Below are 23,158 nucleotides of genomic sequence, written 5' to 3' on the forward strand. Positions count from 1 at the left end.
CCCCTCTCTCTCTCTCTCTCATTAACTCCTAACATTCCCACGAAAACCGTCCTGGTTCAAGGGTCACCTGTGCAAGCATCTTCTTCTAGAGACACACGACCAACCCCTCCTAATCCGGATTATAATTATCATGCCATTTGACCACCTCAAGTGCGACCCCTCACCAACTCCAACACAGCTTGCTTCCAATGCAAGCTTTCCCTCAAGAAAAGCCTCGTTCACTCCCACTCCAAGTCTCCTCCCCTCCCCCCTTCAATTTGTCGATGCTTTGCCCCCACCACTCGCCAACGCCCGCCCCGATTGGCGTTCCGGTTCGGCCGGTACCCTCTCACCTACCATCCGGGGCCCCATGAAGAAGAGGACGGCGTTGTCGATCTCTGGAATCAGACAAAAAGAACGATAAGGTGGTTATGATAATTTAATCTCGATTATCAAACTTTTGTACAGCGCTCTGTTTAATAATATTATGCCGAACACTTGATGGTCAAGGAGGAGGGACCGTCTTTGGCTCTTGGAACTATCGTTTCATTTGATGTAATTCCTTAAGTCGAGGAAGTCATTGGATGCTTTTTAAAAGACCATGTCATCCATCTACTTAATCGATCATCAAGTGTGAAAAGTTGACTTATTGACAATTTTATTTTGGGATAAAGCAAGGGTGTACAGTTCTAAAATTGGGTAGGGTCTTAGACCAAAAATACCAGACAGTGTCAAAATTTGTTCCCAATGAATTTTTGAATCGGGAGCGGGACTAGAACCGAACCGGGCTACTACTCCAAAATTGACCTGAAAACCGGGCCAAATATTATGTGAACATGGAATAATGGTTAAGGCACCGATACATCTCTTAAGCCTTTTCCAAGGTTCGAAACCTTTTACCAGGACAAGCTTGGAACCGGTCGGATAAGGTCGTTCGCCGACGATTGCATGTGTACCGAGGAGCAAGACTCTTCGTGATGGGACGACGGTCGTGCAGCTCCATGTCCAATCCCACCAAGAAGGGCATCTTGGTAAATTCGGTTTCCCCTCCCCTGTTTCGTCCCATAAATAGAACTCCCTGAAGCTCCCAGCTTCCCGACAGTTTCATCCATCACTAACCATCTGCCTTTCTTCATCTTCTTTCTTCTGCTTCTCCTCCGTTTCCTCGTTTCGATATCGTGAAAGAAGTCCGTCGACGACAATGGCCGAGAAGAGCAAGGTCCTGATCATCGGAGGGACGGGCTACATCGGCAAGTTCATCGTCGAAGCGAGTGCAAAAGCAGGGCATCCCACGTTCGCGCTGGTTAGGCAGAGCACGGTCTCCGACCCCGTCAAGGGCCAGCTCGTCGAGAGCTTCAAGAACTTGGGCGTCACTCTGCTCATCGTACGTAGTACACCAGCGAAACAATCTCGCCTCCTTGTGTTTAGACGATCATTCGGCCGGTAGAGAGTCAAGAGGATTAACGTGTGTTTACGTTTGTGTGATTGTGTGATTGGCACAGGGTGATTTGTACGATCATGAGAGCTTGGTGAAGGCGATCAAGCAAGCCGACGTGGTGATATCGACAGTGGGGCACATGCAAATGGCGGATCAGACCAAGATCGTCGACGCCATTAAGGAAGCTGGCAACGTTAAGGTTTGTTGGTTGGTTCATTTGATTCTGGTTTGGGGGGGTTGCTCTGCTTTCATTTCTTTTTCTCAGCTTTCTCGGTTTCTTTTCAGAAGCTTTATGTCGATTGCTTTCGTTTTTCCAGGAAGAAATTGAAATTAGAACTATATTAGGTGGAGTAGGTCTGACTGAATCTTATCACGTTCATTCAATGGTTCCTAACTCAGTAGATCTTAATGCGACTACTTGATCATTAAAATGGAAGGCTATGGATAAAGCAACCTAGCCTGGAGATCGATCCTAAAATACATTAGCTCGCTTTATCTGAACAAGAAAAGAAGAGAATGAGTCTTATGTGAAAACAGTCCTTGTCTATTTACGTGTCGAGAATGGAGCAACGACAGAAGTGGATCTGAGAATCGAGATTCCAGTCAATATATGAGACAGTGGAAATCAAGAGAAGGCAACTTAGACTCTTTATACCGAAAGAGATGTATCTGATATCTTCATATTGAGATCAGGCTTCTTGGTAACTGACAATGTCATGATGGGATCGATCACACATGATTGCAGAGATTCTTTCCTTCCGAATTCGGCAATGATGTGGACAGGGTGCATGCTGTGGAGCCAGCGAAGACTGCTTTTGAATTGAAGGCCCAGATCCGCCGTGCCGTGGAGGCGGCAGGCATCCCTTACACCTACGTCCCATGCGGCTGCTTCGCCGGCTACTTCCTCCCAACACTGGCGCAGCCAGGAGTCACTGTTCCTCCGAAGGACAAAGTCACCGTCATGGGTGACGGAAATGCAAAGGGTAATTGACTAGTGCTACTATGCCGGTTGTTTTTTAGTCGTATCAAATAGATAAATATGCATATTAGGCATCATAGCAGATGGATGCTGTGACATTTACCTAGCAATAGGATCCATCGAATTTACTGACCTTAGCAAGGAATGTCCTCTCTAATGGTGCGTAATTTTGGTACGCTCAATTGATGATAATTCACTTATCTACGAGGAGTTGTTGCTGGTGGTAGGTTTGGAGAAAACGTCCTAAATACAAAAGTAGTGTAACTAAGCCGTTTCTTTGTGCCTGCCCTTTCTTGATTGATTTTGCTTAAGTCTTCTATGTATGACTTAAGTGGAGATAGTGGATCTTCCTCTAGGCCTTTTGAATTTGTGCTGCCAGTCTGAACTTGGTTTTGCTATGTCAATAGCAAGTGTATGTTTCGTGGGAATTGATCTCTGGTACTTCTGCAGCAATTTTCAACAAGGAAGATGACATTGCGGCCTTCACCATCAAGGCTGTGGATGATCCGAGATCGCTGAACAAGATCCTTTACATCAGGCCTCCTAAGAACGTTTACTCATTCAATGAGCTTGTTGCCTTGTGGGAGAAGAAAATTGGCAAGACCCTCGAGAAGATTTACCTTCCTGAAGAGCAAATCCTGAAGCAAATCCAGGGTATGCTTTTTCTTGAATTCCCAGAATGCATCGAAGTCCATTCTTATATTCTTCTCACGACTGAAATTCATGACATGGGTTATTGTTCCCCTTTTTTTCAGAGTCCCCAATTCCCATCAATGTCATATTAGCAGTGAACCATTCAATCTTTGTTAAGGGCGACGGTGCCAATTTTGAGATCGAGGAGTCATTTGGTGTCGAGGCTTCTGAGCTGTACCCAGATGTGAAGTACACTACAGTGGAAGAATACCTCGAAAATTTTGTCTAAATTAAGGCCATGCGTCTCCTGTTCTTCAAGGAGTGAGTTACCGTGACTCTGGTGGACAGTCGATATGTATTAAAAGGCTGTACACCTAAAGAATATCAAAGGTCACGGTCTTATTTAGAATTGTCTCTGATGTCATATTCTTCTTGGTCTTCTTGGACATGTATTTGCTTTCCTTTGCTGTGGTATCCATGAATTTCCCAGGTTGTTGAAATTAACTTTGCTTGTCTGATATATTTCATCTCTCATACGTGGGTCCACTGTGTATTAATAGTTGAGGGATCTTTAACCGGCGATGCCAGCCCAACGCTTTACAGCTTGGATCTTCATCCTTCTGGAACTTCCTAAGAAACGAGTTGCCCATATGTTTCTCAAGTTAAATTCAAACGATCAACTCAGATCTTTGATAAATGCAATGCCGAGTAAATTGTAAACCTAATCAAGCCCCTTAAATCAAAGGAAGTAATTGGACAAACAATCTCAATTTCACTACTATAGAAATTAATGATTTTGCGTGTAACAGATATAGAAGCATAGAACATTATAAGTTCAATCCATCAGAAGTATGAATCCCGAAACCTACCTTGTGCTTTTTCCTCGACAACCAACTCCCCTCCAAAGTTGACAAACGATTAATCAATATTTATCTATAGACCGCTTGTGCCATGTACTGTCATCTGCATCATTGCAGATTCTGCATCTTCTACTAATAGTATGTGTACGACCCAATCGCCATTTTTTCGCTACAGTAAATAGGTGTTAAGCATGGTTGACCATATACAAATCGAGCACATTATGAACTTTAAATGCGGAAAATCCATAACGCTGACATTTTCATCTTTGTCATTGCCAATTCTGCATCTTGCGGAACCCAGCACTTCAGGTTATGAGCTTATCTCTATAGCAGAAAACGCAAAAATCACATCTAACTCTGGTATTAGCTCTATATAGAGTCTTCTTTCAGCAAAAGACATATCTAACTGGTGCTGTCTATCGTGACATTTGACTTCGAGAGAGTGGCAAAACTAGGAATGCTCAAGGCTGCCTCTAAATTTGGGTGGATGATATTCGAACTCGTATTAGTACAATGTTATATGGCAATACAAGTAAATCAGTCAATATTGTCAACAATTTAATCCCTGTCTATGTACAACAGTGACAGAGTTGTATGAAGGGCGATGATGAAATATTAAAAGTCTCAGGTTAAAGATGAATAATTCAACTTGCGTCCTAATTCAATCAAGGAGACATCCCCAAAACCACTGTTGAGGCTGTGATGATGAGTGGAACTCTCTTCCAGGCCATGACCACTTTGCTTCACCCTCGAGTTCTCTGGCCGTTCAATCTGAATCCACAACCGGCTTACGTGCAAATATATAGCTGAACATTGTCCAATGCGAGGCACTTCATAGCTGAGAGATTTTGCAGGACCAATCCATGTGACGCTGAGTTGATTTCCTTGTCCAAAATCTCATTGAGCTTGATTCCTGTTGACCCTCGAAGAAGCTGGCTGAGGTTCTGGCGCCGGTGATGGCGACGGCGCTGGAACTGCTGCCGGAACTGGTGCCTTGGTGCGTGCCATGTCCAACGGTTTGCTTGCTAATGGTTTCTTCAGGAATCCAAACTCTTTTCTGGCCCTCAATGCTTCGGTATCAATATTTTCACCTGCGAAAAGCACCATCAGAAATGGACTTATTAGGGCCAAAGCTACGTGAGCAGAACACTCGTCCCTCATATGAAGAATCACATGTAACTCTTACCATGTAGCCTCAGCTTGAGCTTGGAAGACTCAGACAGATGAACTAGTGTCGGCGTGACGAATGTCAGGAGAGCCCAGAAGAACAATATCACCACAATAATTCTTCCACTCATCTGTCGTAAGGAAAAAAGACAGACTGATGCGCTCGAGCTGCTCCAGGAAGGTTTTAATTATAACGGGAGAGAGAGAGAGAGAGAGAGAGAGAGAAAGAGAGAGAGGGAGGGAGGGAGGGAGGGAGGGAGGGGGAGAGAGATGCCTCAACAGCCTTAGCTGGCCATGTTTATGGAGCGAAGTGATTAGAATATTTATTTAAGACTCTGTTGGTTAGGGATTCTTATACATTCCCAATTCCCACAAGGAAAGTCGAGTACTTAAACAATGACATCCTCAGTTCCCACTGGTTAGTAGTTGGAGGGTTGTTATACCAAGTTCGATTGCCTAATAAACAACCCATCAATCAGGCCAACGTCCAAATTTCTGCATGTCACTGTCCGTAATTTCTCTCGTGTGCCCCAGCTGAACCTTGATCCGATCAATTTGTAATGGGTGGGTAAGAAGTAGAAGTAGAAATTAAGAGGGATCGAATCATCTAATTAGAGTTCGAACTGAATCACCTAATTAGAGTTCGAAGAACTGAATCATCTAATTAGAGTTCAAACAAGCGAGGCTATCGTACTCTCAAGAAATTCACGTTCCGTGTTCTTGTTCCAGGCAAAACTCTCCCAGCTAATGCACCAGCAATTCGTGAATCACAGCCCGGTCGATGCGAAGGAGACGCTCCCTCAGTAAAATCAACGGCGAGATCACATTAAACCGGCTTTCAAAATGCACAAACAGCTATTTCTGCAACTTAAAAATGGCAATTCAGCAAAGCTTTGTGCCAAGTGCAATGCCATAACTCCTCAACATAATGCCGGCCCGAAAAATAAGTGGACAGACAGGTCTACAGGATCTAGAGTTGGCATTTAAAAGACTCGGCGCAAATTATTGGGCAAGAATGTGTGCCTGCACGACTGCTCTGTCCGCCTCGAACGTCAACGATCAAAGCTGATTCAGCAAATACACCCTTCTTTTGGCCTTCTGCTTTGTGATTAGTCAATTAGCCGAAGCACCCACCATTAATGCTGCAGATTCTGCCAACGGTGTCGTAGTCTCCCCTGTCCACATCAATTCCTAGTCCCTACAACGTCTTCTGGTTCGACGAGAGAAGTGTACCGCCATCCCACCATTTCAGTTGGGGGACGGATCTTCAGTTGTCGTGAATCATAAATTCTAAGTATTCCCTAGAGGACGAATCACCAATTTACGGCAGCATATTTTTTCAGGTTGTAGCACTTGCTAACTCGAAACAAATACGCAAAGAGATCCTCAGAAGAAGCAACACAATCATGTAGCTTGGAAAAGCGACTCAGATGGCACCGTGTGCAAAACCAGAAAATGAGAAGACTGCCACGAAAAGTCGCATAGATTAGGATTTAGGATGACCAGATAATCCCTCCTACCTACGCCCTCTAACCTCAAGGTCGGTCAGAAATTTTCTCATTGTAAACTAGCTACCAGCTCAAACTTACTCGAGAAATGAGGGAAGAACCAGTAGTCAATCGTTATCAGCTACAGTTCTATGATAAGAGAACAAGTAATCAATCATTATCGCCCGGAAGTCTGTCTAAGATACAAAGGAAGAAAAAGATGGTTGGTAGTGCATTAAGAATATATCTAAGGAAAAGAATACTAAGAGATGCCAGTTACAACTGACAATAACGAGAACAGGTGTAACATCAGAGCATAATACGAGAAACATTAACTACGTTTGGACTGTGTTTGAGAAGAAGGAAAGAAGCATGAGTATCGATGCGCGAATAACAGATTTGGCAAGAGCTTCAGTCCCTCATTGAGCTACTGCTACTTGCACCTGTCTTCTTTCCCGTATACCTCTGTTACAGCAAGATAAATAAAAATTAGTGCTTAATAAAAGAAGAGGGGTTGGACGGAGAGAGAGAGAGAGACACAGAGGCCTGAGATTGTTACAGAGAAAAGTGGAATTGGTTCATAAAGATAGGGGCATATCACGTAGTAGTTTGCAAAGAATACCCACACCACTAACCTGTTTTCCAATGCTAAATGGCACATATTTGTACTTCATCATGTGCACAATTTGGCGCTTCATCGTGAGGACAAAAAGTACAAGCCAGTAGCAGAGTAATATTGGCCAGAACACAGGAACGTCAAATACTGAAAAGAAGGTCATCACAAAAGCCACGCAGAAAGCTTTTGTGATTGCATACCTGAAATCACCAAAACAAAACCTTTCAGATCACATTAGGAGCTTGATGACAGGATATGTGTGCATGCTCAAGAATAGCAAGTTAAACGGTGAACAATCTGTGATAAAGAAAAAAAGCTATATTGTGAACAAGAACACCCACTGAGTCAAGCTACATTGAGGATAGAAATAAAGTTAAGAGAATGGGAATGGCGCTAAGATTGCATAAGAAAATGTGCATCTTTCCCTAAAAACAAAAAATTGTAGCATACTTCCCTCAAGTAGTCCTGACCAATGCAAGCCCCAAAGAGCATCTGAGCGGTGGGATGGGACTAAATATTAAATGATTTAACAACAAAGTTCCAACAAGGTGATGAAATAGTGACCTGTGCTGAAGTGAGCACCAAAACTTTCATACTCCCTCTAGTATTCCCTGATATAAGGCCCACAGAGCATGCGAGGGATGGGATGTGACTAAATATTAAATGGTTTAACATCAAAATTCAAATAAGGTGATAAAATAGTGACTTGTTCTGAAGCAAGCACCAAAACTTTCATAGCTTTACACAAAATGATCTAATTAACATGCATTAAGCTTGTTCTGAACAAGACAAATACTGAATTACGATTGTCCCTTCCATCACTTGCAGCTGTTATTCTATTACTTACATATCAGAAAGGCATTCCATTGTTCAATTTCCAAGCATCTTCACAGTAAAGATAGCACGACAATACAAGCAAACTAAAGCAGAAATTAGCTCAATTCATGCATATGTCACTTATGATTTCAGTGTTCTACGTGATAGTGAGATCATTCTAATAATCATCAATTGTTCATGTGCAAAACCAGAGGTGATCATCAACCTCAGGTAGGACTCTCTGGTTGGGCTTAATTTGTTGCTTTGGTGGGCCTGTCCATCAACAACAAATATAGTTTTTTTTTGGGCCTAGCTCGGGCCCAATCCAACTGGACTGGGCTTTATAACTAAAGGCCACCCAGGACCATCTAACAATTTGACCTGGCAAGCCTGCATGGGCCCCTACGCCACCACACCCTGATTGAGTTTAATCATGACATCATTTGATCGTCATTATTAGTGGTCCTATCAGAAAAATTGTTGATCTAAGTTATATAGCACCAGCAAACAGGAGAGGCTTCTAATATCTGAAATATGGAAATAAGATGTACTTACCTGGCTAGGATTAATCACAGTATTATCCATAGCTCATTTCATTGGTAATTGATATGAGAACAAATTGTGAGCCATTCTGGACGAACAATTTGTCAGAAAGAAAAATCTACAGTTGTTACACAAGCATCTTATTTTATCCTGCAAAAGGATATTATAATATCACTGATGAAACTCATAGGTTTGTTTTAGCATCAAGATAAAACTGCCTTCTTTAATCGAAATTATTTTGGAAGATCTCCACCACTTCCAAGTGGTTGATTTGGCTCAACGAAGCCGGTCCCTAATGCAACACAATTTTAAAACCTAAATCTTTTCATATTGTCTGACCGTGATAAGCAATGAGATTTTAAAACTATCTGCTGAATGCAATAAGCCAATTTGATTGCCTAATAGTCACAGATATAAACTTCGATCTTGCTCCTTAATCACCAAAAAATGACTTACTAAGGAAGAGTACAAAAACACGGTCACCCATATGTGTAATGAAAACAGAAAAAACGACAATCTATACACAAGTCATAACCTACAAAAGTCCATCTAAAGAGGATAAAGTGGTAATGGTCCAGAATAGAGTCATCAAGTTCAAATCTTTGCAAGAATTTATCTTAACACTAATACTAAGATTACTCCCATTACTAATAAAGTCAGAAGAGAATTCACTATCTGAGAAGCAAATGATTTGAGTAAACCACAGCAGTGGAATTTCAGATTACCAGAACTTGAATTCAGGAAGGCGGCGGATGAAAGGCTTAAACTCATCCGATCCTTTTGTTGGCAACGAAGCCCCATCCTGCACTTCTAACTCCGGATCAACCTTCGGCGAAAGGAACCCAATCAACAAGTTCAAGATATAGATTCCGAGCCCATACGTGACGATGTAAAACCCTTGAACATAGTAAACCCTCAACATATAAATCAACGCTGCAACAGAAGTTCCCAGCCACCGCTCCACCATGTGAGGGGTCGATCGGTCTAGAAATTTCTGAAACTCCCTCGAGAAATCGTTTCTCCACTTGGCCAGAGGCGCCGCGGCGCCATCACCCCCAGCTCCGTCCATAGAATTCCTTAAGCACGCCTTCCTTCCTTCCTGCCAGTCAGCAAAGAATCCAACGTCACGTAAGGCGTGCGAATCGCCGCTCTTCAATAATCATCTACTTGGACCGAAAGCGCTCCCTCTTTTCCCCTTTTCTTCAGTTACTATTATCGAACCGTCTACTCGCAGTCGTAAATCGAACTCAAGAAAACTAAACTATCGGCATTTAATTCGACGAAGCAACCAAAGCGACACGCCTAAAGATTCTCCGCACAATCACCAAACGAGCAAGAACGATCGTCATCGGAAAACCTAACAAAACCCCGCGCACCCGCACGGGGAACGTCTCCGAGCTAATCCGACACGGAGAAAGGCTCTAAGAGGGGGCCCCCGCGCGAGCAGGCAATGCCGCGAGGAATCGCCGCCGGGCGAAATCGACGGGGGAAACCGAAGGAGGAAAGCGAGGCAAGGCCGCGAGATTGTGTACCTGCAGAAGCAAGCGAAGCCGCCTCGGGTTATCGCGGTGGCGGTGGCGGCGGCGGCGGCGGCGGTCGCGGGCGGGCGAGGGAGAGGGAGGAAGGCGGTGGCGGGGAGAGGCGATCTGGCGAGATACCGGCCGTCGTCGTCGTCGGTGGCGCCGTCGATCTTCGTCGTTTCGATTTGGGCAAAGCGAGAAAGTCACGGAGAGAAGGGTCAAACAAGAAGTTAGAACCGAGAAGGGGCGAAAAAAAAAAATTGCAGGCCTTGCGAAGGCGGTCGAAACGCGGGTCGGCGACGTCGTTTACTGGGGGATGGAATTACAGGATGGCCCTTCGATGCACATTGGATATTCGACCCTGCCACCACTAGGTGCTATGCTAACCTCCTGAAATTTTTATTGAAGGGAAAAGGTTACTTATTATATGAACAATAAATTAATGTTTTGATCTCATATAAGGTTCTAAATTAAAATATGATATGGATCATGAGGAGAGACTGCGCTATCGAATAAAATGAGATGTAAAGGAAAAGTTGTCTCTATCAAAAAGTGATTTCAATTTGTTGTAATGATGTGATTGTTGATGATTAAAAAAAAAGAAATTGCAAACATTTGATTAGGGATTTTTAAATTCGACTTGCATGCAATTGAGCAGGTTGAAGGAGAAGCGTGGACTACGTTGCTTATATTAATAGTATTTTGGGATGATTTAGATATATTGGGAATTTCAAATAAGACAAAGCTATTGGATAGCAATTTAGAGATTTTTAAGTAGAGATAGCATATATATATATGATTTTACATCAAATGGGGAAAAAGCCATTTATTTTTGAGTTGATGTATCAATTTATTCAAAATCTACAAAGAGAGTAAATTGATTAAACTTCAGGTTCCACGTAATCGAGTAGAGGATATGTTTGAGATTCCTATTTGGAAACCCAACTCATATTTGAAATGGGCGAAATTTTTATTTGGGATTATTTCGAGTTTGAAATAGAATCAGACCTCCTAAGTTTCTCTCATCGTGATCTCTCACTTCCATTGGTGCTGATGGTGGCTCTAGAAGCTGACATGAATTCATAGCGGCCGTGGCGGTTCCGTAGGTTAGAGGGCCATCACGTCATGGCAGCGTTATGTGCAAGTCGGGTCAACGCCGTCAGGAAATGGGAGGAATCAATTTGTTATTTGACTTGGAAATTTAAGTTGACTTACATCTTGGTCGAAGTTAATTCTTTTGTCCTTTTTCCGGACAAGAACATGTGCTTAGTAGCCGGGACCGATCACATGTCCTTCGTTAGGTCATTCTTAATTATTAACCCAAAAAAAAAAAAAAAACGCTCACCTATTAGCTAATTTAGATGGTAAAGGACCCAAAGCCAGAAAAACCATCGTAGTCAAGGCCAATGTATGGAGCAACAATTGCTACCATTTAGCAGAAGCAACTATCATCAAATTCGTCTCTTGACAAGAAATCGTTGTAATTGTCGATGTCATTGACCATAAGATCTACGTTGTATTGTAGGTAAGATTTTTCATTTTTCTTTCTATGAGTTACTTCTTCTTCTTCTTCTTCTTTTTTCCCAATTGAATTTAACAAATACTTTATGAGGTATATCTCCTAAAAGATAATGAGTGACGAGAAATTAATTCGAGAGTTTCATGCATCAACTTGCCTGATTCTATCTTGGCTATATTTTCTCAATAGCTGAACACATCGATAATTAGCTTCAACCACGAAGGATATGAACCTTTTAATATCCGACCTAGTAATTACTCTGATCATCTTTAAGTGAATTTCTCATTGAATCTCTCCCTGCAAAAGTTCCAACCGAAGAAGTAGAGAGCATTTGAAACGGCGTTTTCCACGGACAAGTCTCCAGCATCGATTGAGCGCGTGCTACATGCGTTGCTAGAAAAGGGTGAGAAGGAAAAGAGGCTTCTTTTGAGAGACCACGTTTCGCTCTAGTTTTTTCATTGTTCTGCCAAAGACTCGTCGCATTTTCGCAACCGAATAAGGCTGTGGAAATAGGTCCGGCGATGATTTTGGGTCAATGCCCATGTTTAGATCGATTCCTTGCATGCCTAAGAAGTTACCAACAGAAAGAATGGAGGTTAGCAACATGGAATTTACTAAACAATTTGAAAATTTACCATCACTACAAAATGTGGGTTAACTGACCCCCGCTGCAAGCCTTGTCCTCAAGCATGAAGTGGAGGTATAGATGGAATATGTGCCGAAACAGGCTTATAAGAACGACTCCAAACGCAAATGCCCCCATGCACCAAGGCCACTCCAACTCCGCAACAACTGGAATGAACATCGGCAAACTCAGTCAAACAACCTCCTGCAAACACCAGCACAGATCAATGCACAAGCTAGCGCTGGATTTTCCAATTTCTACAGAGAATAAGAACCTCCAAAGGAATGGAGCGAGAGCCATTACGCAGTAGAGATTCAAATGATAATCTGCGCAATGACTTAGTGCTAGAGATCCCTCTCTGTATTTGTGGATCAGGCTCATGATGAAGAGCCTTGTTCCTTCCCTTCCATAGAAAATAGGCAGCTGAATTTTACCTTCGAGAATGTTCATACCCAAGAAAACTCACTCTCCCGTTCGCCAATGAGCCTCTAGATTCACCCCACAATGTAAGGATATAACACCAAATCTGCCTAGAAAACTTGCAATTGGAAAACAGACGCTTCTAGACTGGATGCAATTTACAGAGCTTGCAAAGATTGTTCACATCACACCATTTTTTCGTCATATCGGAAGTGGGCAATCTATTTAGGATGATTAACCAGTAAATAAGGCCAAATTTTGGGAATTTTCAGCATGAACCAACTGTGCCGCTTTAACCTAAGCACCCGTATTCCTCATCAAACTCCAGCCACCCTTTTGATTAAATCCACATCTCTTTAGCAATTTTCAGAAATTTCACCATATCATGCGGTTAATGTGGTTTGAAATAATTTGACAAATTGGGTTAGGAGTGCATTGTAGACGCCAAACGGCACTTTCAGGATGTGGCATTGTCATGTTAAAGCAAAACAGCTGCAACCTCAAGTTAATCTCGAGCAAGGCTGAGCACTGCCTGTATTGACATGAACGGGTATTCAAGCGAAGGTTGGAAATGGAAGCCTTCACTGTCCCAACTCAAGACAGATGATCAACAACCAATTTGCATTTTCGCCAATTTCAGCAGCCCCCAACAGCATTTAACAAACAAGGAGAGGGGGCTTCATCCATCAAAGACTTAAATATATGTTTCCAGGCTATCGCTACGAAGCTCAATTAGTCCTTGAAGAGATGAAAATGTAAAAATCGAGAATTCATACAAAGGAGGGCAACAAACATTAGCAGCTAAGGAAGAAGATGAATTGGATAACAGTCCAAAGACAGACAACCAAAAGCATTGATCACAAGTTGCCACCCACATTTCCTTGTCTCAGCTCTGGAAGACAATGCGTGCAAGACCTATAACATAAGACAAGCGACGTGCAGACTCTGGCATGATTAGATATCCATAGGAGCAGCACCTTCCTCAGCAGGGGCACCTTCCCCTGCAGCAGTTTCCTGATCAGCGGCATCCCCCGCTTCTGCAGCAGGTGGTTCTTCCTCAGCTACAATCTCAAACGCATCAATTAGTTGTTGTACTGTGTTCTGGTCCAATATGTGGAACGGCTCGCCTACTCCAACCACAGCGACAGTGCATATGTTACTCGTCAACCTCTCTCCTTGCAAAGTTTCCCTTATGGCAATGAGGGCATCTTTAACCAGATCATCACGCGAGGAATCCATGAACTTCTCAAACCTGCGTTCCAAGTAAGTTTTGGCAGCTTGTGAGCGGGACCCAATGGCAAAAGCCTGATATTCAAAGTAGTTTCCACTTGGACAATTGTAATAGAGGTGAGCTCCAGATTCATCTAGTCCAGCTACCAAAAGACCAACACCATAAGGTCGTTTCCAGGAGCGTTGGGTGCAAACCTGCCAACATTTATTAGGTTATTAAGATATCTTTACTCACAAGAAATACTAGAACCAAAGTTAATAACCAGAGAGAAACCCCGTATATCCTGTAAGAAAGTGACTGCAGTACCCCCCAAAATTTACAGGCTTCAATTGAATGAACTGAGGGATAAGATTTTGAGGATTTTCACAACAATATCGTTTTCAATATTTCTGAAAGCCAAATAGCATTTCCAGCAGTTTGAACTTTAATTTAAAGTCGAGAGGGACTTGAGGCACAAACTATGCAGGCCATGGCATTAAAAATCCTACTGGACTTCTTTTCCATTACTTATCATGTCACTTTGGCATTTCTAGAAACAATGAAACCCTGAAAAGCATTCAAGTTGGTGCCATCTCAAGGCATAGTCAGTACTGCATGGTTGATCATAACAACCCTAGTGAGCCCTGCACAGCTGATTCTAAAACCATAATCCACAGAGTCAGATTCTAAGCACAAAATTAAGGATTCTATGACGAAGCCACCAAGTGATCCGATAAACTGCAGGACGTTGGCTAAGAATCTTTAAAGCAACATTTTCGCCCGGATGTAGCAAGGCAATCATGTGGATCATGCCTTTAAGATTGTCTTGGCATAAAATTCTGTGCAACAACATTAGTTAAATGATGATAATGTCTTGAAATAGAACCAATCACAACGTGAATGTAGAAGCATTGCAGTCTAACAGTGTAAGATTGACAACTTATTCTCAGTAGAAAGGGTAGTAGATCAAAAGTGCAAGCAATTAAAAAATAAAGAGAGAGAGAAAATGGGGACAATCCAGAAATGAGGGCAACATTCTTATACTTAACCACATCCAAAGGCAATGCTTCCAGAAATGAAGTATTCACCCAAATCTCTATTAAAGGAGATGAAGATGCATCCAAAAGTAGAAGGTACTAGGAAATCTAACATACAACCCATTTCTCGAATTCAGTCACTTTCTGATCCAATCAACAAATTCCAACAGATCCAGTATAGGCAATCAAAAGGGTAAACTAAAGAAATAAAGGTAGAAGCGACCAGTGAAATAAGATGAGTTAGTTATAGAGAAACCTGAGGTTAAACATGAATTGGAAACTGCTTTTAAGGCCACCAATGTAGTGGTCGGACATACATGAAATCATGAAATTAGCGAGGAAAAACTACTGATGGGTGGAACAGAATTCAATAACGTCAAGTGCACTTAACTGCTACAGTTTGTTAACAATGTAAAAGCCTAGAACTAGGGACAAATTTCAAAATCACAGCTAAGTCGCGTTTATAATGAAAACATAGTTCCATGTGTAGCAAGCACTGCAGACAATTAAACCATGAGCACCTAGTTAAATTTTCGGTCATGAAGTGATGGCCACATTTCTTTCTTTTTCACTGCATATCTAAGGTACTTATAGTACTGTATTTTGGCCAGAAGATGAATGCATCATTTGTGAAAATGTGAAGTCAAAGCAAGAAACCTCATGTCATTCAATGAGAACAAGAAAGGACCAATTGTTTATGAAAATGTGAAGTCAAAACACGCAAAACTCCCATCATTGTGGCAACAAGAAGAAAATTATTGACATGTTACTGAGTTCTTCAATACAATCCAGGGGTAAGGCACAAACAGATAAGAAGTCTTTCAACAGTCAATGAACAAGATATAAGCTATATTTCCATCAGCACAACAAAGTTCTCCCAGGGCATCTCCTGGGCTGTTTGAATCTGTAGTGAACCTTCTCTTCTATCTCTGTTTCAACCCATACTATTAGAATCCAATTCCCTCCCGGTGCTTTTGAAACAAACACAGATAAATTAACAGGAAGCGAAAAAGCCTAGGTCAAAAAATCCAGAAAATGACTAAGAACTGAGCTTAAAAGAACCGCTTTTTCCACACTAGATAGGCTTCAGTAATGGCATCATGACACAGACTCCTAAAACTAAGCTCATGCTCTTAAACCCCTCCAAAATCCCACCAAATCCATACTCAATACCCAGCAATCCCTAATTCACTAACGACAGAACAGATTGCACACACTCTTCACAGTTAATTCCAACCCACGCCGCTCTAAAACCCTAATGCCCCCAAAGCCTCTCAATTCGACAAAGGGAATCGCACAAATCACTACACAGCAGCAACTACATACGCAAATTCCAATCCGCAACAACAAGCGAAACTACGCCAGAAATCCAATCCAATCGAATCGAGACAAATCACCTGAGCCTTGTCGGCCAGCTGGACCACCAGCCTCCCCACGGGGAGCGGCGACTCGTAGGTGAAGGCGTGGTTGATGCACTCGGAGCGCATGTACCGGGAGAGGACGCGGCCGTCGGCGGTGAGGCCGGCGATGGCGACGCCGATATGGTCGTCGACCTTGAAGATCTTCTTCTGGTGGGAGGAGAGCTCGTTGTTGGCCTTGTTGACGCAGGCCAGGACGACGTGGGTCCTGGATCGGAGGCCGATCGCGGCGGAGCCCTGCTTCACGGCCTCCATGGCGTACTCCACCTGGAAGAGCCGCCCCGCGGGGCTCCAGGTGGTCACGTCCGTGTCGTACTGGTTCCTGAACATGGTTCCGAATCACAGGGGGACGAAGACGCTCGGGAGGACTGTAGGAATGCGAGAGCTTCTTCTCGCTCGAGGTGCGAAATGGTTTGGGGGCGTCAATGGAGGGGAGATGAGTGAAGGCTTTTTGTCTCTGTGTTTTCGTGGTTTTCTTTTTGAGCAAGGCAAGGAGCATGAAGTAGAAGAAGATGCGAACTGCAGAAGGAGTGAGGCCCGAGATGGGCCGGGTCCTTAAATGGGCCTCCCACGCCCAACCGCGATGGGCTCTCTGTTGAGGGACTCGGCCCATTTTATTTGGCCTGTGGAGGGCCGGTCGGGTTGGGCTTGGTCGGGCCGAGCCGGGCTCCTTGGCGTTGGACGATACCGAGCGCTGCGGGGCCCAAAAGAAAGAAACGATTCCGAGTTTCGAGCGTACGGATTGTGGAAAAGAACAACACATTGGAGCCCATGAATTTTATTTATTTCTTGGCTTAATGGATAGTGTCTCAAGATGCACATTGATAAAATTCTATTAAGAAAAATGGGTTTTATTTAGTGTCATCTGTGGCGTCCTCGACATGCATGTGATGGGCTCTAAAGCTTGCCACTTAGGTATTCAAGATGCATATATACACGCCCTTAAAGTCGTTGAGGTAAAAATAACTATCAAGATTATATATCAATGACTTTTTAATAGAAAGAGATTTTCAATTAGCTTGATCTCTTGGTATGCCAGTTATTCTCTCCCCAGTGGCATGTATAGGATTTTCATTGAGAACCATAAGCCAAAGGCCTATGAAAAAAGTACATGCTTTTAACATACAATCTCACAATCTCGATAGGCACATACTTCTATAGTTATCAATGTTGGGATACATACTACCTTAATCTTCTCAAGCTTCCCAGTCAAGAGCTATTTTGGCCGCTTGAGAAAAACTATAATGTTGGTATCACATTTAGCAATTTAAATTTAAAAAAAAAAAAGAGTTTTATTAGGATTAATGATGAATTTACTCTCTCAATAACTTATCGCACAACTATAATGAAAATATATAACATATTAAGTTATAGAATGGTCTAAGAAGATAAAGAGAGAATTTTAGATCTTGCTTCGATCTACTAAAAAGCCGGAACTCAAATACCATCGACATGGATTTTGCTTTTGAATCTTTACAAGTCAGTGTGGACGAGACTGTCTACGTATATTCCGCGGCGTTAACGCTTTCGTGTTGGGAAGTAAAAGGTCGATCTGAAGTGCTCTGTCGATTTCAAAGCAAAAAGACCCTTGGAAAATTTATAATTTAAAGTAATTAAAAGAGGAGGGAGAAAATGAAAAGCTCTCAAAGGACAAAAAGCAGTGTCGTTATAAAGCCTCCTGCTTTTTGGCTTTTTGAGATCCTGAGTTCTCCCGTGCCATCATTTGGGATTAAACCCAATGTTCAAAAGATTCTCCCATTAAAAGAAAAGGGCAGGCAGTCATTTGATTAGAAAGTTTTGGTAATAATGATCGATTTTTCAGCTCCTTTGCTCTTGGTATTAGCAGGAGATGTTACTAAGTGACGTGTTTATTGACATTACGTTTTCAAAATACTTTTTCAAACTTTTTTTGTAATTCGATTTTGTTCAATGAGGAATATCTAAGATCTTTTTAGTTTTGACATTTTCCGAATTTGTATGTCTAAACTTGAGGTGAAGGTGATATCAGTTGATTGGGATTTTTTATGAATTTAATTTTTGGTTTTTAGGGGTGGAGCAATGTAATGGCTTGAATCAATAGCTTTTGCATTTACTAATACACCATATTAAGCTATAAAGATAGATTTTCAGTTAGAAAGTGAGGCCCGTGATATCTTAAGAAAGTACCATGAATTTGTCAAATATTGAATGCAAACATTACTTTATAAAGATCTACGTGCAAAGTAACCATTGGACCTATTCTTTAAGATGTTTCTTTTTTGAAATGTTCTTTAGGAACTAAAGAACAAATTTACCATTTCAACAATATTAATGCAAGTCGGGAGTGCGCTCCATCCCGAAACATTATTTGATTCAATTGAGCTTTATATATTGAATAGTTCAATAAGACGTGTCCAAACTCGACAAATTGCATACAAAAGTGCGTGAATTGGTAGATTCATTTCGCGAAAGTCAAACATATCCTAAACGGAGAAGGTTAATAATAAGTTCGAAATTGCTCAAATTCTCTTTTTCTTCTTTTTATGTTTTTTTGCTTTTGGCATTATCACCATGTGCCTTGGGAAAGCTAAAATACGAAGCAATTTTAAAAAACGCAAGATGCCATAATGTCGGGGTGGGTCCCAACCAATGCATGGAGGAGGAAGATGGGGGATGTGTACAGTGTACCCTGCCGAAATATTATTATTATTTTTTCCCGGATTATTTGAAGACGAAAGATGCTGCTGCTTTTTTGCTGCACAGGATTGCGAAGTGACAGGAGGAGCTTCATCGACAGGGCCCCGCCATTTCATTGATCAATGGTGATATTATCGAGGACGGAATTTCATCGTTTAAATTTGCGCTCGTGCCCCTCTTTTTTGGTTCTCTAATTTTTGTTCCGATCGATCGGAGTGCATTCTGACTTTTTCCAGGACATGTGCGATTTCATCGTCTAAGTTTGATGTTGGTAGTCTTCTCGATTCTTGCAACAAATTCTTTGATCGACCTGTCTAATTGATTCGTCTAATTAATTAAGAAAAAATTCTAAATGAAATTCTAAAGTTCCCACATTTGCTTAAAAAATGTCTAAAGTATTACATTATTTCAAATAAGAATTTGAGATATATTTATTTTTCAAATAATGACCTAAAATATTCATATCAATCTTAAAGATTATGAATGGCAATTTCATCTTTTAAAATTCTTAATTTTTTTCTTTTTCTTTTTTACATTAAAAAAAAAAAAGGTAAACACAATTGGGAGGGGCTTATGGTCACCACCCCATCACTGGTGGGGAGGCAACAAAGGCTGATGCTTAGGCGAGGGTTGGTGACCCTCACAGTCACCAGAAGCAAGAGAGGGCGGTGACTCTCTCCCAAATCTAATTATAGGTCACCTGACCTAGCCACGGCCTAGTGGCCCTCGCCAAGTGGCCCCAGACTTAAGGTGGAGTTTTGGAGGCGCTAGGGGAGGCGAGCGACCCTTGCCCAAATCTATGAGAGGGTCATTGCCCTTTGGCCCTTACCTCTGGTCGGCAAAGATCGACAACCTTCACCTAGGCATTAACAACCTCGCCAATCTTTGCCGCCACCCTACTGGTGATGGGGAGGCAGCCATGGGCGAGAGCTGCTCCCTCCCACCTATGTTTTTAAAATAAAAAATAAAAAATAAAAAAAATTATTAAAATTTAATTTAAAGTTAACTTGTGTTTTAACGAAAATATCCTTGATCGGCTAAAATATTTTGTTGGTCCGACAAGATCAAGGCCTTATTCCATAATTATTTCATGTCCTTTACTCTTATTTAAAAGAAGATTAACTTAAAGCCCTTATTTAAATTATAAAAATTTGCTCCTCCATGTATTAGATATGTGTTTGTTCTCCATGTGACAATGGTGTAGAAAAAATTGAACTTAGGGTGCATCGCTAGTTGGTAACATTGTAATTATTGAAGAAAAATTTCCAACATATACTCATCACTAACAAAGACATAAGATCCAATGATCAGTTGCCAATTTTATTTGACATATCCATTTTTATAGAATGAGTTTGTATTTTGCTGTTGCTCCATTGATCCTCCTTTTGTTTTTTAAGATTTTGCTTTGTTTTTCAATATTCATGCTTTGTTTTGCTCTGTTTTGTCATAAAGACAATGCATTTCTATATTATTTTTAGCAATGAATATAATATTCTCTCAATAGAAAAAAATTAGTGTTTTCAAGGTGATTATTAATTGAAAAAAAAAAATCGATAGCGATAGTGAAGCTCACATAATATTTCGAAGGAGGTCAAAATAGATCGACCCTCAACATCCTTTTCGAATCATCAAACAAACATAATTAAATAGAGAGAGAGAGAGAGACTTTGGCTTTTACCTGCGATTGATTTGACTTGCGGTAGGACGCTACCAGCTAAAAAAGGCTGGCTAACGTCTCGATTTCAAATTCCCACACAAAAGCACAACCTTTCCATTTTTCACTCTGATTCTCGAATGGCGAATTGCCCTTTTGCAATCATTTGGCAGCACCGCCTCTTTAATTTGCCCATCTCCTCCATCTCAATTTGATCGATTCGACTAAGATATCCAGGAACACGACATGGATAAAAACTGCCCAAAAACTGCCCATCAATTCACAGATAAAAAAATAACAAGGAACGGATTCATAGATCCAATTATTTGTTATTGAACTTAAGAATGACGGAAATAGTATACCATTGCTCTCCAAGCAATAGAGTGTAAAGGCAAATGGTTCCAAATTTCACCATGAACCTAAAATCAACCCGTTTGAATAGATTTTCCCTGAACGCACCCTACCTATTTTGGAATCCGAAACCTACGTATCACAGATTTCAGAATATATATAGTTCCACTTGTATGTTTGATTATAGTGAATTATAACTGTGATTATTGCTAATTTGTTAATTACAATTTATATAAATACATGACTAAATAAAAGTCTCGATTATAAGATGAAATTACACACTTATCATTAAACGTCGTAGAATATTATAGAATCATGTGAAGACATAGAAGAAGAAAAAAACATAAAAAAATATTATAGATTCAGATTTTGTGTTCCATTTACTTATAATTTAGAATGTATCTATCGAAACATGTTCTCTTACTTTTAGAACCGGAAATCCATCATGCATATTTTGAAAACTAGAACCAATTTTTTCAGAATTTGGAACCATGCTCACCCCTACGGACGTGTCCTAAACGGTCAGATCCTAGGAGTTTTGGTCAAAAGAGAGGGATGGGGAAAAACCATTGAATAATTGGGGTTTGGTGGTCCCAGAATCCACCGGCAAATGAAGCGTCTCTCTCTCTCTCTCTCTCTCGCATGTGCATGTGAGAAGCCCTCTGGGAGACTTCTTTCATTTCCTAGAAACCGACGCATTGCATCTCGATGCGAAGCGACATCGACCTAACGCCCGTGCAATGTTTATATATAGCCGTCTTCGATGTTAGGGGCTTTGACCTGGAGGAATACAGAGAGGCAAGAACCAAAGATCGGTGGACATCGTCATTTTATAATTCCCTCCGACATCCTCCATTTGCATGTTTTCCGTGAAATTGACTAATTCTTTTTAAATTTTCACTCCATACTCTCCTCATGAAAAAAAATTTTAAAAATTTATTCGATTTTCCACCCACACTTCTATTCCTCTCATTTTCCCTCCCAAACAACACGGGCTCGTTCTGTTTTCAGATGTAGGGTATCTATTCAGAAGTTTTCGCAACTCCATATATGATGGAATCATCTAAGATTTGACTTTTTCGAACTCTTGTCTATAACTCACTATAGGCTCAGAAAACAAAAGAAGATATGTACAAACGATATATGTAGCAACAAGAAGAAGGGAAAGGATTGAATAGAGGAACTCGCGAACATTTGGAGATCTTAGATGGGTCAATATTGATGGTGACTCATTATTTTGATGAATCATTTCTTCGGACAAAAGAAGATTACGTAAACACTTACTCTTTTTTGTGCAGGACTCGGGGAATGGATAGGTTGATTTTCTTTTCATTTGATTGCTTGCCCCGAAGAAAAAGATAATTTCATGTCCTCGTCAGATCGTGCTGTAGCGCACGCGACGTAACGGGTCAATTACAGTTTCAGTGATATTGAAAACCAAGCGTCACGAGAGATAATAAGCGCACGATGCGGCTAAAACGCTTTTTTTACGGGCCTGCCGTGTCGCAATGCAACTAACGCAAAATATCTTTCCTCCAAGGGTCGACCAGGACAATACGGCAAAGACCCAGTCCCCGGCCTACTAACTCTGGTCCACCCATTCAACCGTGTCTCCCCCTCTTTCTCTCTCTCCATCCTTTCCTCGCCATGTAGAATCAGCGTCAACATTGATTATCAGTACACAAGACGGTCCACATCGATCAGAAATCGACCCAAAACGAACCATACAATCACCTGCTGCAACCAAGTCTCAACATGCTCGAAACAGCACTCTTCGCTCCCACTCTCTTTTACTTTTTTCCCCGTGTCAAAAATCAAATGATGTGCCAAAGTTGTCCGAACGGCAACTCCCCGGGTCCTTGTCGATGGCGATGATGAAGACGGTAGTTGTCCGGGTCCTAGGCGACCCCGCTTCGCATTGCCCTTTTTTTTTTATTTAGCTCTCGGCGACAAACCGACGGTCGAGTAATCCAATCATTTATTTTTAAGGGTGGCGGGGACGGTGGCCGGACGGACGGACGGTTGGTTCGATAACTTCGACGCGCACCGATCTCCTCCGACCACAGAACCGTCCACCGGCTCTGCCGGTAACCCTCTCGGGGGCCCGTCTCTGTCCCAAAAAATCGCCGATTCCCCGTCAAAACGCCACGCGACCAGTCCAAACGCTTGCTGGTCGACAGTTACGGCGCGCACTCTCTCTCTCTCTCTCT

The 23,158-nt window shown here is 41.8% G+C and overlaps 4 protein-coding genes across 4 annotated transcripts; 1 reads left to right on the forward strand and 3 right to left on the reverse strand.

Moving 5' to 3' along the window:
• Positions 1 to 1,064: 1,064 nt before the first annotated feature.
• Positions 1,065 to 3,563, forward strand: LOC104448770 (phenylcoumaran benzylic ether reductase Betv6). The gene is made up of 5 exons (XM_010062663.3): positions 1,065 to 1,363; positions 1,482 to 1,616; positions 2,163 to 2,400; positions 2,847 to 3,050; positions 3,152 to 3,563. The coding sequence occupies exons 1-5, from the start codon at positions 1,181 to 1,183 to the stop codon at positions 3,316 to 3,318; spliced, it is 927 nt and encodes a 308-aa protein (XP_010060965.2). The 5' UTR covers positions 1,065 to 1,180; the 3' UTR covers positions 3,319 to 3,563.
• Positions 3,564 to 4,357: 794 nt separating this feature from the next.
• LOC104448771 lies at positions 4,358 to 5,298 on the reverse strand. Its single transcript, XM_010062664.3, has 2 exons — positions 5,076 to 5,298; positions 4,358 to 4,980 (listed from the first exon to the last, which is right to left on the reverse strand). The coding sequence occupies exons 1-2, from the start codon at positions 5,185 to 5,187 to the stop codon at positions 4,787 to 4,789; spliced, it is 306 nt and encodes a 101-aa protein (XP_010060966.2). The 5' UTR covers positions 5,188 to 5,298; the 3' UTR covers positions 4,358 to 4,786.
• Positions 5,299 to 6,681: 1,383 nt separating this feature from the next.
• LOC104448772 (protein RER1B) lies at positions 6,682 to 10,279 on the reverse strand. Its single transcript, XM_010062665.3, has 4 exons — positions 10,051 to 10,279; positions 9,244 to 9,617; positions 7,179 to 7,359; positions 6,682 to 7,008 (listed from the first exon to the last, which is right to left on the reverse strand). The coding sequence occupies exons 2-4, from the start codon at positions 9,585 to 9,587 to the stop codon at positions 6,955 to 6,957; spliced, it is 579 nt and encodes a 192-aa protein (XP_010060967.2). The 5' UTR covers positions 9,588 to 9,617; positions 10,051 to 10,279; the 3' UTR covers positions 6,682 to 6,954.
• Positions 10,280 to 13,209: 2,930 nt separating this feature from the next.
• Positions 13,210 to 16,753, reverse strand: LOC104448773 (proteasome subunit alpha type-1-A). Its single transcript, XM_010062666.3, has 2 exons — positions 16,247 to 16,753; positions 13,210 to 14,027 (listed from the first exon to the last, which is right to left on the reverse strand). The coding sequence occupies exons 1-2, from the start codon at positions 16,595 to 16,597 to the stop codon at positions 13,557 to 13,559; spliced, it is 822 nt and encodes a 273-aa protein (XP_010060968.1). The 5' UTR covers positions 16,598 to 16,753; the 3' UTR covers positions 13,210 to 13,556.
• Positions 16,754 to 23,158: the final 6,405 nt, after the last annotated feature.

Source organism: Eucalyptus grandis, chromosome 6 (genome assembly GCF_016545825.1).
Source record: "Eucalyptus grandis isolate ANBG69807.140 chromosome 6, ASM1654582v1, whole genome shotgun sequence".
In the NCBI taxonomy this organism is placed as follows: domain Eukaryota; kingdom Viridiplantae; phylum Streptophyta; class Magnoliopsida; order Myrtales; family Myrtaceae; genus Eucalyptus; species Eucalyptus grandis.

Bases quoted from the DNA above. Each gene is read 5' to 3' on its own strand.
- LOC104448770 (XM_010062663.3), top strand. From the start codon at position 1,181: ATGGCCGAGAAGAGCAAGGTCCTGATCATCGGAGGGACGGGCTACATC. The intron at 1,364-1,481 runs GTACGTAGTACA...TGATTGGCACAG, and splicing joins TGGGCGTCACTCTGCTCATC to GGTGATTTGTACGATCATGA. The intron at 1,617-2,162 runs GTTTGTTGGTTG...ACATGATTGCAG, and splicing joins AGGAAGCTGGCAACGTTAAG to AGATTCTTTCCTTCCGAATT.
- LOC104448771 (XM_010062664.3), bottom strand. From the start codon at position 5,187: ATGAGTGGAAGAATTATTGTGGTGATATTGTTCTTCTGGGCTCTCCTG. The intron at 4,981-5,075 runs GTAAGAGTTACA...TGCTTTTCGCAG, and splicing joins GCTCAAGCTGAGGCTACATG to GTGAAAATATTGATACCGAA.
- LOC104448772 (XM_010062665.3), bottom strand. From the start codon at position 9,587: ATGGACGGAGCTGGGGGTGATGGCGCCGCGGCGCCTCTGGCCAAGTGG. The intron at 7,360-9,243 runs GTAATCTGAAAT...TGGTGATTTCAG, and splicing joins CTTCCTGAATTCAAGTTCTG to GTATGCAATCACAAAAGCTT. The intron at 7,009-7,178 runs GTTAGTGGTGTG...TTGCTGTAACAG, and splicing joins CATTTAGCATTGGAAAACAG to AGGTATACGGGAAAGAAGAC.
- LOC104448773 (XM_010062666.3), bottom strand. From the start codon at position 16,597: ATGTTCAGGAACCAGTACGACACGGACGTGACCACCTGGAGCCCCGCG. The intron at 14,028-16,246 runs GTGATTTGTCTC...AAATGTTGGCAG, and splicing joins AGCTGGCCGACAAGGCTCAG to GTTTGCACCCAACGCTCCTG.